Source organism: Centroberyx affinis, unplaced genomic scaffold (genome assembly GCF_046629955.1).
Source record: "Centroberyx affinis isolate AG114_WGS23_722 - 3 ecotype Tasmania unplaced genomic scaffold, CSIRO-AGI_Caff_v1 ptg004841l_1, whole genome shotgun sequence".
Classification (NCBI taxonomy): domain Eukaryota; kingdom Metazoa; phylum Chordata; class Actinopteri; order Beryciformes; family Berycidae; genus Centroberyx; species Centroberyx affinis.
The window spans coordinates 16,374-32,500 of NW_027282364.1; the positions used below are offsets into that span (position 1 = coordinate 16,374).

The following is a 16,127-nucleotide window of genomic DNA, read 5'->3' on the forward strand; positions in this document are numbered from 1 at the left end:
ATTGTTTTAATTTCATCAAAAGACAAACACAAAACTGTAGGGCAGACATATGACAAAGTGATTGGTTGAAATGTAAAACCGTGAAGATGCCTGTATATTAAATAGAAGAATTGTGGTTTCATACACTTTGGTTTTCCTTACAAATAGAAAAAGATTATTTACATAAGTGCTCCCGACCCTAAAGATAGTGGGTAGTGCATTTCTATTGGACCCTCGTAATGTTCTCTTTGGTCCTGGAGGTCCCTGTTGTGTCAAAGCCTGGAGTCCCATCCCAGCACTACCTCTGTGTCTGTGCCACAGGGGGACTCAGCTTCTCTGGTAGTCTTCATGGCAGCTAAATGACTGTTGTCATGGCAGCAAAAGTTGGGTTCAGTCCTCGTGGTTCTCATCCTCCCCTCTTTGTTTGCGCGTGAAGAACCCCAGCTGATGAAAGGTGAGATGGAGGGATGAGTGAGCACAGCAAAAAAATAGATATTTTATCCATAACATATTCTGAAATTTCAAGTTAACTATAAGATAAGAATACCTTCCATAGTATGAAGATGATGAGTGCCAGTAGCAGCAAACCTCCAATGATGCTACCAATCAGAATCCAGAGCGAGATGGGAATAGCTCGTCCCTTCAGCACCTCCAGTACAGTCTAATCAATGGGGAGAAAATGGAGATGAAGCAAGGGAATAGAGAAGTAACAAAATAAATGTTCACTCCCATTCTGCCACTCATAATCCCGCTGTAATCTTACCTCCCTCCAGACAGTGCCTGTACCCAGAGTGATGAGGTTTGTCTCCTGAGCCGCGAGGCGATAGGCGCCTATTATCCTCACTGACTTGTACTTGGCCTAAAGAGAGACACAGAGGTGATGACCAAAATAATTCAGTATTATCGATTGGAATCATATCGTCATGATATGGTGATTTTATGATATTGTGACAGAATTTTTCTGGCTGAATTGATGATAACAAGCAATTTTTATTGCTTGTTATCATGACAAAATGAGGTATGAAACATTTTAAGGAATATTATTGGGTTAAATTTCAGTTTTGTTTGGCATAACACCTAGCATTACCATTTAATTCAATAGGATGAACATTAATATGATTATTTAGCATGTGATTTTGCATACGTGAGCCATATTGTGATATATATCGATATGGAAATAAACCCTTATGATTATTGTGATTGATTTCAGCCATATTGCTCAGCCTTATGATCAATGTTGTATCATAGGGTGGACTCCCATGTGTTTATTCTGAAATGAGGGTCTGTGCACCGGTGTGTATCTCACTTTTCTGAAGAATTCGTCGTGGACTCTGCGGCTGACGCGAATGAGCGCAGCCTGCCCTCTCAGAAGCTGCTGGACTTCACACACCACCTCTATACACCATGACCTGCTACAATTCTAGATGTGTACATAAACACACACACACAAACACACAATGCATTGGAGATTAACAGGCATGCTCAGATGCTGCACGTTCTTCAGTAGCTGCTGTAATGCCGGGGCCTCACCAATATGTCGTTCTGCATCATGTCTTCAGGGTGGAGCGGCCGCACGTCTCTCTGTCTGCCCTTCAGCTGGGCCAGGTCACTCAGCACGCTGCAGTTCACCCCTGTGGCCTATGGGACAATTTAAAAACGTCATACATAATCTAAAATAGATAATAAGCAATTACACGCACGGAAGGACTACTCACGTTGTATGAGAAGACCTCGGTGACATTCATGAAGACTCGGTCTCCCGAAGCCACTGAGGGAAGATGCAGCCTCAGCTCCAGATTACTCACAGAGTAACAGCCCAGATTCTGCAGCTATAAACACAGACAAATATTGCTCTATTTTTGCCTCATCATAGTTATGTTATGTCTTGTTTTTATAGTAATCAGTCATTTATAACTGAATATTAGTCTCACAGGACCCTAAGCCATGTGTTGTAGCTCCAAACAAATGTATTCAGTCAGTATGGGAGTCCAAGCTTTACCCTGAAGTGTGTGTAGAACTCAGGCCCAATTCCCTCTGACATCGTCCTGGTGGGGTGGACCTCATAGCGGTTCAAATTAGAGTCACTGCACACAAAAACAGAGTCAGACTTTGACAGCAGCAAAAAAGCTCCACATACAAACACACACACACAGAATGAGTATCTCCAAGAGGAACTAAAAACATCTGATTAACTGAATTATTCATATACTGTATACACATACCTACTAACAAACAGGTCTGGTTCATACTGAACAAAACTCTGCAGTTGAACACTGTTGTCTCCCAAAGTAGCCTCTCTCTCCACACTGTCACTAAAAGAGAGTCAGATGGTCACATAAACCAAGGTGCATTCACAGAGGACACTACACTTTCAATCACTCCTTGTAAAAAAAAAATGGACGAATTAAAAGCATCTGTATATATGTGCATGAGGTATGCTGAGTATGCTGCATTATGCTGTTGTGTGTGAGCTACCTGGCAGCATTGAGCTTCATCTGGACTCGACTGTGCAGCGATGTGCAGCTGAACTCAAACTCCAACATGAAGTTGACCTGTGTACAAAGAGAGAAGAGCCTGCTGAGCTGTCTCCGGTTTAATCCAGAGGAGGTGAAGTATGAGTGGGCTGAGTCGAGTCAGTGACGGCGCTATTTCCTCGGCACGGACATACCTTTGACTGGGAGCGAAACACTGGGTAGCTGACATTACAGGAGTGGCTGTTGGAACCAAGAGCTGTACATTCGATCTTAAAGTGGGCGTCCTCCTATATTTAAAAAAAGGAGAGAGGGTGAAATAGATAAATGATATATTAGGTTGTTTATGTGTGTAGCTGTGTGTTTATGTCTTTGTGAATATTAATATTTGTACAAGCACAAGTGTGTGTGGTGGGCTATGTTGGTGCATGAAGCCTGGGGCGGCAGTGTGTATGATATAATGTACTGTGTGTGTGCAGTATATGAGTGGTGTACCCTAATGCTGAGGCTGGAGAAGTGTAGGTTGCGTGAATAGTGCAGCGTCAGGCTGGTGTTGTAGGCATTCTCCAATCTGTTCTCGAGCTGCACCTCCACCGCCAGACGCCTACGAGGACTGCGGATCACATAGGGCTTCTGTCTGTGGAGAGCACAAAGTGTCAAAACCTCACAGCAGGGGAGACACGAGACAGAACATGAGACAGGATATGAGGAGGAGGAATATCTCTGTACCTTGTCCCAGAGATGTCCATTTGAGCCTGCAGCACCAGGTCTGTCGTGCACACATCATCCTCACCACAGTCCTTGAAGAAGGCGATCTGGAGAGGTACGAGAGGGAAGGACAGTAAGTTTGGTGGTGAAAAGACAGAATAAGAGAGACGTGACGTAATGGCAAAGCTATTAATAGTTAGTCACAGCTAAAACAGGCGATGCCACTCACAGATTTCTTGACGGTGGTCGGCCAGCCCTCGTCCAACACTGGACCGCTCTCTGTGTCGTTGATCTTAAAACGCAGCGAGAAGCTGATTGGACGGATGTAGTCTGCCGTGTCCTATCAAAGACAAATCAGAGGTCAGAGACAAAATGAAATCAGGTCACGTGTGTCACCCTGTGCTGATGCATGTGTGTTCCGATGGAGGTGAGCATGTGTGTTTCATGTATGTGAAGTGTTTGAATGTCTGCCTCTACCTATATGTGGTTGGTGTGTGTACCGACACTCACATAGACGTGGAAGGGCAGATTGTAGCAGAGAGTCTGTCCTGTTTGAACTCTGACTGCCAGCTGGGTCTGTCTGTGGGAGCTGTCATCAAACAGGGCCCGGGCTGACAACTTCCTGTCATCCAACATGGCTGCCACCCATAGCTCTGAGGAGAGAGTAGGTAATTGGGACAGGGGGGTGAGAGTGCGAAAATGTCTGGTCCAACCTCTCTATTACTGTAATGCCATCTGTCCATTTTGACAATACTTTTAGTGGCTGGCCTTTTTAGAACAATTACAGTTCTTGTGATCAGTGACAGTAAGCCAGTAAGCCTAGTGTGAGGGGGTTTTACCACAGAATAAACTGTTATACCGAAGCTATTGCTCTGTGGTCCTGGGGAGCGGGAGACGGCCAAGAAGCAGGCGGTGGCATTGAGACAGGCGGACTCCCTGCCGCCCCTCTGGCAGGTCTTCTGGATGACGTTGATGGAGTGCGGCTGGAAGGACAGACTCACATTGATCTGGACTATGCTTCGAGAGCTGGGGACAGAGGGGACAGTTAATGAAAAAGTGAGATTTAATTTTTAGACACCTCACATTGTTCACAAATAAAAATCTAACACGTGGGTTATCTAAAGACCACAAAATGTGATTGATAAATTGGTGATAGATATTTCTTATTTTCAATTAAATATGGAAACTATAGCTAGCTATAATTAACAAGGGTGATGCATTTAATAAGTTGTGTTATCCCGCTTCATCTTTGCTCTAATTTCCCCTGATGGTAGCAGCTATAAAATCTGTACTAAAAATGACCTCCCTTCCCTCCCCTGCCTCTACCCACCTGAGCATTACAGCGCTGCCCTGCGCTCCCACTGCCAGGTCTATCAGCTTATCTCCATCCAAGTCCAACCGAGCGCTCACACTGCGGCCAAAATACTGCAGGGACGGGGAAATTGATGACCCTGGGATCCGCTGCATAGACCGAGAGAAGGTGAGAGAGACAGACAGGGAGACAGAAACAGAATCAGTTGGATTGAATTCTGAAATGCACCAATGATCCTGTAGTTCTAGTTTGATCCTGTAGGCCTAATGTCAAATACCTGTTTATAGTTGTGGATGAGGTAAATCCCATCGCCATGGTAGACATAGATGGCCCCCCTGTGTTCATCCTCCAGCGGGGCTCCCACCAGCAGGTCGGTGTAGCCATCGTGGTTGAGGTCTGGAGCAGCCGCCAGCGCATAGCCAAACCTGGCATCCTGGGACTTATCCTCTGCCTTCAGAGTGCCATTAGACACAAACACCTCCTCCTGGGAGAAGAGAAAGAGGGGGGGGGGAAGAAGGAAGTGGATGAGTTGGAAGTAACACAGAATACAGTGTGGGAGATGTGGGAGAAAAAAGGAGACTTTATTGGGAGTCAGGTGAGCCAACGGTTTTGGAAACTAAACAATAATATGATAATTTTCTTAAATCATACTATAATGTTCCATATAGATGAGACTGAGAGGTGCCTCTGCTGTGGTCTGTCTTACCCCATTGAGGGTGTAGATGTAGACTCTACCAGCCTCCTTGTTGCCTGAGCCCAGGTACATGGGAGCTGCAACCAGAAGGACATCGGTGATGCCATCCTTGTCTATATCCAGCCCACACACCTCACTGCCATAGTATGACCCAATCTACAGAGAGAGAGAGAGAGAGAGAGAGAGAGAGAGAGAGAGAGAGAGAGGAGGAGGGTAGAACAGAGAGATGCTCTTTCAGTTCACTCCCAGTAGGTGGTGTACTTGCTTTAATTTCTTTTGACAAAAACAAGCTGTCACAGTTTTGGACTTCATGCTGTTTTCTGCTGAAAACAAAAAAAAGTGACTGAAGGGAATGAAGAGCGACACACCAAGAGAGAGCTCTACCTGTTCTCCATTGAGGGCCTGTGCAATGTTGACATCCCCATCATTACTGAGTTCAAACAGGATGACTTTGCCTTTGTGTTTGAACCTGGGAGCCCCAGCTACATATAGCGTCCTCCAGTCACCAACTATCACAGATGACACTGTGTAACCTGCACACACACACACACACACACACACACACACACACACACACAAACATAAATACACACCACCAGAACTCTATAGTTTGAACTGTAGACATTCCTTTATACAGCAAAATACAGAACAATTTGTGGCATGGTGCGATATCTGGGTACCTAGATAAGCAGCGTGGTTTTTGAGCTCCAGGGGGAACTCAGCCTCAAAAGCCTCTCTGGATGGCATGATGCGTCCTTTGGTGCCTTCCTTCAGCACTCCGCCATCCCAGTCATAAGCACCCACCATCCCAAACAGAATCCCATCCTGGAGAAAGCAGGAGGGCAGACACAATTATGTAAAAGTTAAAGAGAAGACAGACTTATGCACATCCCAGTATGGTTTTTAGCTGGTGCTGGAGTATAGCAGCTTAAAATGTATCAAAAAAACAGGAGAACCCCACACTCTGCTTCTAATGCTCCCACATTTATTCAACTATTGTACAATTGAAATACATGGGTAAAAGTTGCCGCTCTGAAAATACATGCACACATAGACACAGACACTACAGGTCGGACTCACATCCAGAGTGTGTGTGGAGAAGCCGATCTGAGACATCTCCATGTGGAAGGAGCTCTCGTTGTAGCCCAGCGTGCCTGTCGGGGGAGACAGAGAGTTTGTAATCTCCATCCTCACATGTTTCTTTACACATCTCCTCCCTTCCTTCCTTTCCCTCTCCTGGTCTGATGTAGATGGCACAGCTCAGCACACTCATTCTCCCGGGTGGCAGACATGTCTCGCCCTTCCTCCTTTCCCTTCTTCCCACGTTTCCCTACACTTTGAAGGATGACATAATTTTTCACCGGCTTTCCTCCCTTCTTCCCGTAACTTATTGTGATGTGAGCTGTACCCTCCCTCCTCCTTCTATTTAAAGAGGGTGACATCCATCCCTTCCTCTCTCTCCCCCTCCAGGATTGGAGGGAGAAATTGCTTTTTTCTGCAGGAGTCAGACTATTGTTTATTTTTTTCAAGTCTCCCCTTCCTCCCTCCCTTGCTGTCTTCATCCATCGATGATTTTCGGTCTCGCTTTATGTCTCACATTCTTGTATCATCATTCTCTCCCTCTATCCTCTTCTTCCTTAATATCTACCCACCTTCCTTGTATCCTCATGCTATCTCCCTGTTTATTGGTTGATTAATCCTGGAAACACTGTAAGGCAACACTGTAAAAAATAAAATTAATTACTTACAACAGTAAGCAGTAAAAGGTATTTTTACAGTATATTATAGGTTTTGTACCTTAAATTCTTAAATTCATGTGAAAATGGGAATTGTTTGTCTGTTTATTTACTATTAAATGTAAATAAACAGAACTGAGTATTAAAATTAGGTCGCTGTAATGTATTATAATATGTTATAAAATCTATTTTTAACGTTAATCTGCTGTAAATAGATTGGATAATAATGTAAAATGACAACCTAAAGCTGTTAATTTGTTATTGGGCTTTGAAAGTGGATGATTTGAAGATGATTTAACTTTTTTTCTGTGTTTGACATCAATAAATCTGTATTTTAACAGGGAGAATTTGTGGATTAATGAGGCAATCTGATGAAATTACTAAAGAATATTGTATAAAAACTGTCATCATTTAGATTATGTAGATTATATTTCATTTTTTGTAGGGTTTTTAACACAGTCTATGCATGTTTTATGATAGAAAACTGTTATTCTACTGCAGTCCGACTGTAAATACATCAACAATATATATATATAGTAAATATGTGTATTTTTATAATTTGAGTGTTTGGCAACTTTTGCTACACTTTATTTTTTACAGTGCATATTCCATCCATCTCCACCCTCCATCCCTCCATCCCTCCATCCCACACCTTCCAGAGTGAAGATCCGGTCTCCCAGGGCGTCCACAATGTCGTTGAGTGCGGCCTCATCGGTCACATTGAAAAAGTATTTGTCGTCAGGGTCAGTGGCGATGTACTTGATCTCACTAATGAATGTCTCTGGGTCCTGCTGCCGGCGGATGTAATGACCCAGCACCTGGAACACAGCGAGGGAAGGTGGGAGGAGAGAGAGAGAGTGATGAAAAAGAGGGAATATGGTAAATGAATAAGCAGATAACACAAGGTCAATAAAAAGGCACTGATGGATTAAGTTGGATGCAGAGAAGAGGGATAAAGAAAGAAAGGAAGACAGAGAGCATAAACAGATAGTTTGGCATGTATCAGACCAAGTGCTTCTCCATGTTCTGGAGGGACAGTAAAGGGAGAAAGAGAGATATCACAGGGTCTGCAGTCTGAGAGAAGGGAGGAGAGGGCCAACACCACCCACATGTAGTGGAGTAGACAGGAGTAGAAGCAAGGGAGCACACAAGTAACACACATCAACAGAATTTAAAGGACTAACATGAAAATAAATTAACTTTATCGCTTTGCTACCGCATTTTAACAACCTGTACTCACATCATGTTCGACCGTACAATTTAGTAGTAATTAAGTAACACCTACAGGCAACGCACTGACTGGAAAACACAAGAAAGGGGGAAATTGTAGCCACCGGAGATTTGTAAACGAGGAGCGCAGACCTAGCTGAGAAGTTGAGATTTGACTTTGGCTGGAGCGGCCTATGGCTTAACGCCTGAAGTACAAATGAGAAAATTCCATAAGAGAAAACCAAAACCCAAGAATCTCCCCCTGTGACTCTGACTGCCAAGCAAACTAAGGAAATCCTCTGTTTTCAAAGGGCAGGGGACGGAGGGAGGGAAGAGGAGATGGAGGGATGAAGAGGGGTGTAACGTGTAATATGAAGGGAGTCCACATATAAATATGTACATGGAGATCGTATAGAGGCTGAGAAATTCCACTTGGGCTGCCAGCCGCCGCGGGCTTTTACACGGTTTTACACGAGAGAAAGAGAGAGGGATAGGGAAGGAGAGAGAAATGGGAGAGGGGAGAAGTCGAGTTAAGAAATGAACATACCATTGGACATATGAATATACATTGGTGCACACATACATAAACTGCTCCCCCACAAAACACACACCCCTGGCCCCCATCCACAGCAGCTAGACCTCTGACCCAGACTGATGTATAAAACACAGCCTGTGGCGACCATGCAGCTCGGGTTGTTGTTTTTGAAAGCTCACTTGCTCTGCCCTCCCTTGTGAGCCATTTTCGCTACACACACACACTACAGGCAGCAGGACAGAGAACAACATCCAAACATGGCTGCCGTTACAGTAGTAGTAACCTGTCATCGCTGTGACTCTTTGGGCAAACACGCGACCACAAAACCTGACCTCATTCTCTCTTTGTTTTCTTTATCCATTTTTGTTTGTTTCTTCCTCCATTCAAGCCTGTATAAATAATCTCTCCTCTGCCCGTACCTTCCCTTTCTGTCTATGGCTATCTGTGTCCTTCTCTCCAATTATACTGTTGTTGACCTAGCATTATGTTGTGCACATGTCAAATAGCTAAAGTAGTTATTAAAGCAATCATACAGTGATATGACCATAAAAACACGTTTTAACATGAGTCACGGTTCACAAACCTTAATCTTGATCTACATTCTACAGCATCAGTTTCTCAGGATTTAGACAATATACCTTCTTGACAGTTTTTTAAGGACAGAGTGCAGTTCACTTTACATATGTTTTCCTTTACTGAGACAGTATGAAGGCTGAGAGACAAATTGAGGAAGACACAGGAGAGAAGTTTGATGGGATTCCAGCCTGATGCAGCAGGAGCGCCTGTTGTTTCAGAGGCATGGGTCGCAGCTCAGTGTCTGGACACACCCTCGCAAGTCACTACCAATCCTACTATATGTGGACCAAGAGTAAAACAACCAAATGATCAACACCAATGTAAATGCAAGCCAGGTAACACTTTATTTGGGCAGTCCAATGCTGATACTCAACAATCAGGTGACAAAAAGTAAATGTTCAACAAAGAGTCTATTTGCTGCATCTCTACAGACTACTGTATGTAACCCTAACCATGACCTGACACTATTTCTAACCCCAACATTAACTCTAACCCAGACATTGGCGATCTGTAGTTGTTCTACTTTTCAAACTGTCATCTGAAAACTTGTGAACAGTTTGAACCCATGCGGCTGCAGGAAGGACTTTGCCTTAACGGTATTCGCTCTACCGGTTGAGCCACCAGGACACCCCAACTCAGTAGATTTTTTAGTGACACATTATAGTCACTTGATAATAAGTTGTGTCTCAGCATTGGACTTTCCAAATAAAATGTAACCGCAAACGGTGCAAACCATACCAAATGGGACTTGTAAACATCTGAAACTTTCCAGTCCATTTGCTGCTTTGACTATCTGACCCTTCACCATCTTAATGTATTTCTATAGAGGCAGTTCTCCACTCCTCCTCCATGTTGGCTCATGTTCCCCCCCATTGTGGTTCCAGTGGAGCCAGTGGCTCTTCAGGTCCTTGAGCCTCTATTGTGGGGAAGGGAGGGGTCTGCAACCAACGCTGCCACTGGAGTCTGTCACCCCAGTGACACTAAAACCATGGCACCAACCAGTGTGTTTGTGTTTGTGTGTGTGTTGGGAGGGGGGTCGGGTGGGGCTGCAAATTTCTGTTCCCACTCGGTTATTTTAGTAAACCTAAGGGGTTCATTTGGTAATTTGCTGATGCTATTTTGGGGGAGCAGTGGTAGTGTTGCGGGAGTGCTGGGGGATAAATAGTAATCATGCCCCTTTCTCACATTGTGTAAGGAATGTCAGTGATGCCCTATACACAGATTAAGTGGGTTAGTTGTGTGCATGTGTGCATGTGTGTGTGTGTGTGTGTCAGTGTTTCCCCCAGAGTTTTATTCATGTCAGGGTAGAAAAGCCTCTGAAACAGCATTTAGACCATCATGGGACACTGAAACCCATGCTAACGAAATTCCTTTCGGTGGTTTAGCAGCTCCTTGTGGCAAGGCGACCCACCCATTCAGTGTTAGGGGAAATTCAGGTGTGTGTGTGTGTGTGTATGTGTGTGTGTGTGTGTGTGTGTGTGTGTGTGTTTGTGTGTGTGTGTGGAGATGTACTCACAGCGATGGCGTATCTGGTGATGTTTCTCTTCTCACACTCCTCCAGAGCTTCTGGTAGCTCCTCCCCGTCATGTGACTCTCCGTCCGTCACAACGATCATCACCTTGGTGGCGCCCTCCCTCGCTCCTCGCTCAGCACTGAACGCCTCCGTGCTACAGAGAGAGAGAGAGAGAGAGAGAGAGAGAGAGAGGGACAGAGAGAGAGAGAGAGAGAGAGGGACAGAGAGAGAGAGAGAGAGAGAGAGAGAGAGAGAGAGAGAGAGAGAGATGAATAACGTCACCAAAGTCCAAATTCTGACATGCTAGTCTACTGCTAGGTTGCTAAAAATTTCTGTCGAACTGAATTGAAAGAGAGATGTGATGAATAGAGACAGCAAGAGTGAGAGAGCAAGAGAGAGTGTGAGAGCGCAAGAGAGAGAGAGAGAATGAAAACGAAGGAAGAAAAGTCAAAGGAGTGAAAGGGCCAGAGGGAGAGGGAGGATTACAGGGCGTATACAGTCACTTGGTTTCCTAACATCTAAAATAAACTTCCTCCATATGATAATATACAATTTGAAGAACATCTCTGAGAAAATGAATAGTTATTGAAACACAGAGCGACTGGGTGTGAGTTCCTCTCCATCAACACACTGAGATAAAATGGTCCAAATCACAGCTGGACTAGTCCACCACTATTAGTCATACATGATGCACATACATACACATGAACTGCCAGTTGAGTTGAGTCAAATTGGTCATTGCATGCTGTGTGTGCTTGTCATAGCACACAACGACCGCATCTGTGCATTCTCATCCGGTTTGGCCATGACACAGAGAAGGAAACTTAAATGACAAACACACACACACACACACGCACACACACACACACACACACACACACACACTAACAGACCTAGCCGCACCCTGTTTGTCTGCGGGCAACCTGTTCTCAGCGGGACCTGCTTTAAGCATTGAATAGTGTCGGTAAGCCTCAGACACACACACACACACGCACGCACACACACACACACACACACACACACACACACACACACACACACTGGACTGGGGAGTGTAGTCACTTCTAGTGAACTCAGTCATTTTCAGGCCTAACTCCAGCCCTTGACTAAATATAACATTGTGGTCAGCCGCAAGAAACTCAGAGTTAAAAACAACCGTTTCCCCTATGCAGTCTGCAAATTACATAGGGTGCAGAGGAGAAGAGAGGAGCGGAGAGAAAGGAAAACAGAATAGAGAAGAGAGGGAGCAGAGAGATGAGCAGAAGAGAGGAGGAGACAAAGACAGCATGCAGGTGGCCAACAAGAAGCCTGGCAAGAATGAGATAATAGCAAGAGAAAAGGGAGCAGCTAAAACAAATGGATGAAAGAGAAAAGTAACCGAACAGGGAAAATGGGAATGCAACAGTAAAAGAACAATAAAAGAAACTGGAGTTAACCCCCAACATTAAAAATTAAGAGTGTAAATCCAGTTCTGATGTGGTTTTGAGACTGTGCAAAATACAGTGGAATAAAACTGGTGGGAAAGAGAGATAAAAGAGGGAAGAGGGGGAGTAGAAGAGAGAACAGAGGGAGGAATGATGAGAGAAGGTGGGTAAAGGAGAGAGAGAAGACTAAAGGGGAGAAGAGGAAAGCGGAGTGAGAGACGGAAAAATAGAGATGAAAGAAAAAAAGGAGATGAGAAAGAGGGAGGAGAGATGTAAGATGAGAGAAAGTGAGTGGTGCTAATTGGGAGGCCTGGTTGTATTTACAGCCCATTTTATAGAGTCACAGCAGTGTGGTAATGACACAGCGCAGTGGCGTGTGTGTGTGTGTGTGTGTGTGTGTGTGTGTGTGTGCAGTGAGTGAGAGTGTCTCAGACGGGTGGAGTAATGTAAAATCAGTGGCTAATCCAATTGTAGTAGACTGTTTGATGTTCATACATCACTCTGCACTCTCTACAGTCCATTACTGTCACTGTGTCAACACTCAGGTTCCCTAAAGCACATGTACAACTGTGCAGGTATAAATGATGTGTGTGAGAAAGTGTGTGTAAACATATCCACTATGTTATTCTCCATACCGGTGTGTGCAGTACATGGTGAGGAAACATAAAGTTCTTGCTGTGTACATTGTGTTCTTGCATTTCTATCCTTAGATTTCATAGTTTTATATTTTTATCTTCATAGTTTTATATTTATTTATATTACCTTATTATCTTTCATGTACTGCCTTGGCATTGTTCTGCCGATTGCTGCTGTGACACTTGAATTTCCCCTAGGGGCTCACTAAAGAGCAATTTTATCTTATCTTACCTTATCTTACCTTACCTCACCTTACCTTACCTTACCTTACCTTACCTTACCTTATCTTATCTTATCTTATCTTATCTTATCTTATCTTATCTTATCTTATCTTATCTTATCTTATCTTATCTTATGAAGGCCAAATGTCCTCAAAAGGATATAAAGATGAGGGAAAATCCTGCAGAGTGAGGACATTTTGCCCGTTCTCAGTTCTTTTAGGGGCTATTTCAGGGTTAGAGCTTGAATTAGGTTTAGGTGAGGGTAAAGGTTAAGGTCAGGCATGTGGAGGAGCGGGTTAAGGTTAGGGTTAGGGATTAGGGAATGAATGTAGTCAACGAAGGTCCTTACAAGTATAGTAATACAAACATGATTGTGCGTGCATTCGTTTGAGTGTGTATATGAGCCAACGTGTGTGTGTGTGTGTGTGTGAGTAGAGGTGTTCATGTGTATATATGTGTGTACTGTATGTGTGTGTGTGTGTGTGTGTGTGTGTGTGTGTGTGTGTATTTATACAGCTGTAGGAGAGCCACTTGGCTGACCAGGCGGTGTAAGGCCGAGCCACACCTGCAGCTGTGCTGAGCCAGCAGCCAGCTAGTCTCTTTCTGCTCCGGCAGCACAGCTCAGCTAACTCCACTGTTATTCTACCCCGTCACTCTCCTGCCCCACGCCAGCTCTGCTATCTGTTCATCTGTGTGTGGGTGTGTGTGTGTGTGTAAATCAAAACATAGGCTATTCATTCTGATACCACCCTGTCTTTATATCAGACTAAAGCTGAATTATCCAAAAATCCCACCCCATTCCCAAGTTGTTTTCGTCAGATTTAGTCATCATCCTCTCAGTCGGCGTGGAAAAACACCCAAACTTAGATGAGAAATGGTACAAAGCTTTACTTTCTCCAGGTGGAAGTACAATTACTTTTGAGTTTATGAGTAATATTCTACGATTTTGAGTGATGAGCCCAACACATGTGACACTGATAGCAGAGTGCTGAGCGGTGTTTTCAGCGTCTGACAGTGTGTGAAAAGAGGCGACAGTGAAAGGGGGAGACAGTGTGTTATAGTGTTGTCTGGATTTCCCGTCGCTGACGTTTTAATGCCACAGTTACACTATTTTACTGGCTTCATTTTCCAGTCACTGCTTTTCAACTACCTTTTAAGTGTTCCTCCTAAATGTCTCCAACGTTTACCTTTAAATGTGCCGGAAAACAGGAACTCTCCAATTACCTGTGTGTGTGTGTGTGTGTGTGTGTGTGTGTGTGTGTGTAAGACCTCTCCAAGACACACAGCTCTAAATGGAAGTAGCGGCCACACGTCAGGCCTGGGTGTGGTACATGGGTATGACTTTAATAAAGCAGGAATTTCATTTTGAAAAGAAAGAGATATTTTAAGACTTAGAGGTTTTCAGCTCACCAGTGACCCTCAATCTATAGAACTGTTTCTTTAGATTTGGGTTACAAGCTCCAATCCCCCCCCAACATATTTCTACCAAGATTTTTACCAAAACTCATGAAAGTGATGATAGACTGGGCAGCAATGCAGCCAAGTGAAAGGAGAGTATTTTAAAGATTCTACATATAGGTTTTTCTCATTAATATATCGCTGCTGAATTACTTGTGATGGCACATGCTCGCAAAAATACGCTAAAAACAGTAAAAATTAAATAGTAGCACAAACAGTACCCCAAATGTTTTGCTTTAAGCTTTAACTTGCTCCAATTTTGCAAATGCCTCACAATTCCCTGTGAAATCTAAGAAAACGTCTTGGTAAGTCTTACATCAAAAGCTTGATGGGGTCATACTGAAATATGCCATTAGAAATTAGCAGACTAAAGAACATAGACTTGATTGTTGTCATAACGTCTAAACATCTAGACAGTTTCCAACTAATCAGTCAAATCTGCTTTTGAGAACCAGGAAGATCAGCCAGTAAGAATGAAGCAACAGTGATTGACAGGCCTACCAGCCCATGTGGATGGCATATGCGGTGCGCGTCTCTCGTCCCTCCTGTCGGCTGATGTTCTTGGCTGCCTCCACCACCTCCTGTGTGGTCTGGTAGTCTTTCAGGGACCACTCATGGACTGCTACCTCGCCATACTGCAGTATCCCCACCTGAACGCACACACACACACACACACACACACACACACACACACACACACACACAAAAGCATTACAACATTGTCATATGTTTGTAGTTGTACTGGCACGCACATAGTTGTGGAAAGGAACATCTGAGACATCTGAGTGTTTCTGGGGTGAACTATCTCTTTAACTAGCAATTCCTGTGTGCCCTAAAACAAACCGTGCATTTGGGGAATTTCAGAATTCGTTCAAAAACCAGAGGTATTTCCTTTTCACCTCACATTGCCTGCTACCCCTGACCCCCCCCCAAACCCCCTTTTTCAAAACCGAAACCCTCTCACTCATCTTGTTGTTTAGCTCTGAACGATGTCCCTCAGTTGCCGCTCTCAAACCCCTCCTCCCCATTCCTCCCCAACCTCAAGCGAGCCCCGCTCACGTCCCCTTATATTACTACAGCCATTCATTCTAGTCATATTTGCCAAACTAGGTCTTTGTATGTGTCGGTCTGTGCATGTTTTCGCTCAAGGGACTGGCTTGTGTTGCTGTGCATGCTGTGCATGCAAACCCCAGCACCATTCTGGGCAACAGCTGAGGGGTTCTGGGGATTTAACTGCGAGAGAAATATACTCAAATTCAAACCCGCAAGTTTCCATTACCAACGTAAATATTAATTATATGCAGTGCAAACACACACGCACACATATATAGATCTTATTTTACCTGCATCTGGTCTGGGCTGATGTGGAACTTGCTGAGGATGTTGCTGAGGAAGTTCTGGACCTCGTACCAGGGGTAGATACTGTTGGAGCCGTCCAGCACGATCACAATGTCCATGTATGTGGTACATCCTGGCACATACAAGATTTTAAAAACATTTGGTTGGCTAAAGCAGGCCTGTTTCTGTCTCTATCTGAGAGCGTGTATGTGTGTGTGTGTGTCTGAGAGAGTGTGTGTGTGTGTGTGTGTGTGTGTGTGTGTGAATGTGTAGTTACTTTGCGCTGTAGGAGCGATGGTCTCTCTAGGTTCCAGGTT

General features: G+C 44.2%; 1 protein-coding gene across 1 annotated transcript in view; it reads right to left on the reverse strand.

Moving 5' to 3' along the window:
- Positions 1–288: 288 nt before the first annotated feature.
- itga10 (integrin, alpha 10) overlaps positions 289–16,127 on the reverse strand; it is a 24,773-nt gene continuing 8,934 nt past the window's right edge. Inside the window, exons 5-30 of the mRNA XM_071545275.1 lie at positions 16,088–16,127; positions 15,816–15,943; positions 14,974–15,122; positions 10,737–10,887; positions 7,553–7,718; positions 6,245–6,318; positions 5,845–5,989; positions 5,549–5,697; positions 5,177–5,320; positions 4,748–4,954; positions 4,489–4,619; positions 4,018–4,184; positions 3,669–3,811; positions 3,388–3,498; positions 3,180–3,265; positions 2,946–3,087; positions 2,648–2,740; positions 2,455–2,531; positions 2,202–2,291; positions 1,979–2,063; positions 1,695–1,808; positions 1,510–1,617; positions 1,286–1,399; positions 743–838; positions 527–640; positions 289–423 (exon numbers count right to left, since the gene is read on the reverse strand). The exon at positions 16,088–16,127 is cut by the window's right edge and continues 75 nt beyond it. Coding sequence (XP_071401376.1) covers positions 370–423; positions 527–640; positions 743–838; positions 1,286–1,399; positions 1,510–1,617; positions 1,695–1,808; positions 1,979–2,063; positions 2,202–2,291; positions 2,455–2,531; positions 2,648–2,740; positions 2,946–3,087; positions 3,180–3,265; positions 3,388–3,498; positions 3,669–3,811; positions 4,018–4,184; positions 4,489–4,619; positions 4,748–4,954; positions 5,177–5,320; positions 5,549–5,697; positions 5,845–5,989; positions 6,245–6,318; positions 7,553–7,718; positions 10,737–10,887; positions 14,974–15,122; positions 15,816–15,943; positions 16,088–16,127 — 3,078 coding nt within the window. The 3' untranslated portion in view covers positions 289–369. The remainder of the gene's footprint in view (positions 424–526; positions 641–742; positions 839–1,285; positions 1,400–1,509; positions 1,618–1,694; positions 1,809–1,978; positions 2,064–2,201; positions 2,292–2,454; positions 2,532–2,647; positions 2,741–2,945; positions 3,088–3,179; positions 3,266–3,387; positions 3,499–3,668; positions 3,812–4,017; positions 4,185–4,488; positions 4,620–4,747; positions 4,955–5,176; positions 5,321–5,548; positions 5,698–5,844; positions 5,990–6,244; positions 6,319–7,552; positions 7,719–10,736; positions 10,888–14,973; positions 15,123–15,815; positions 15,944–16,087) is intronic.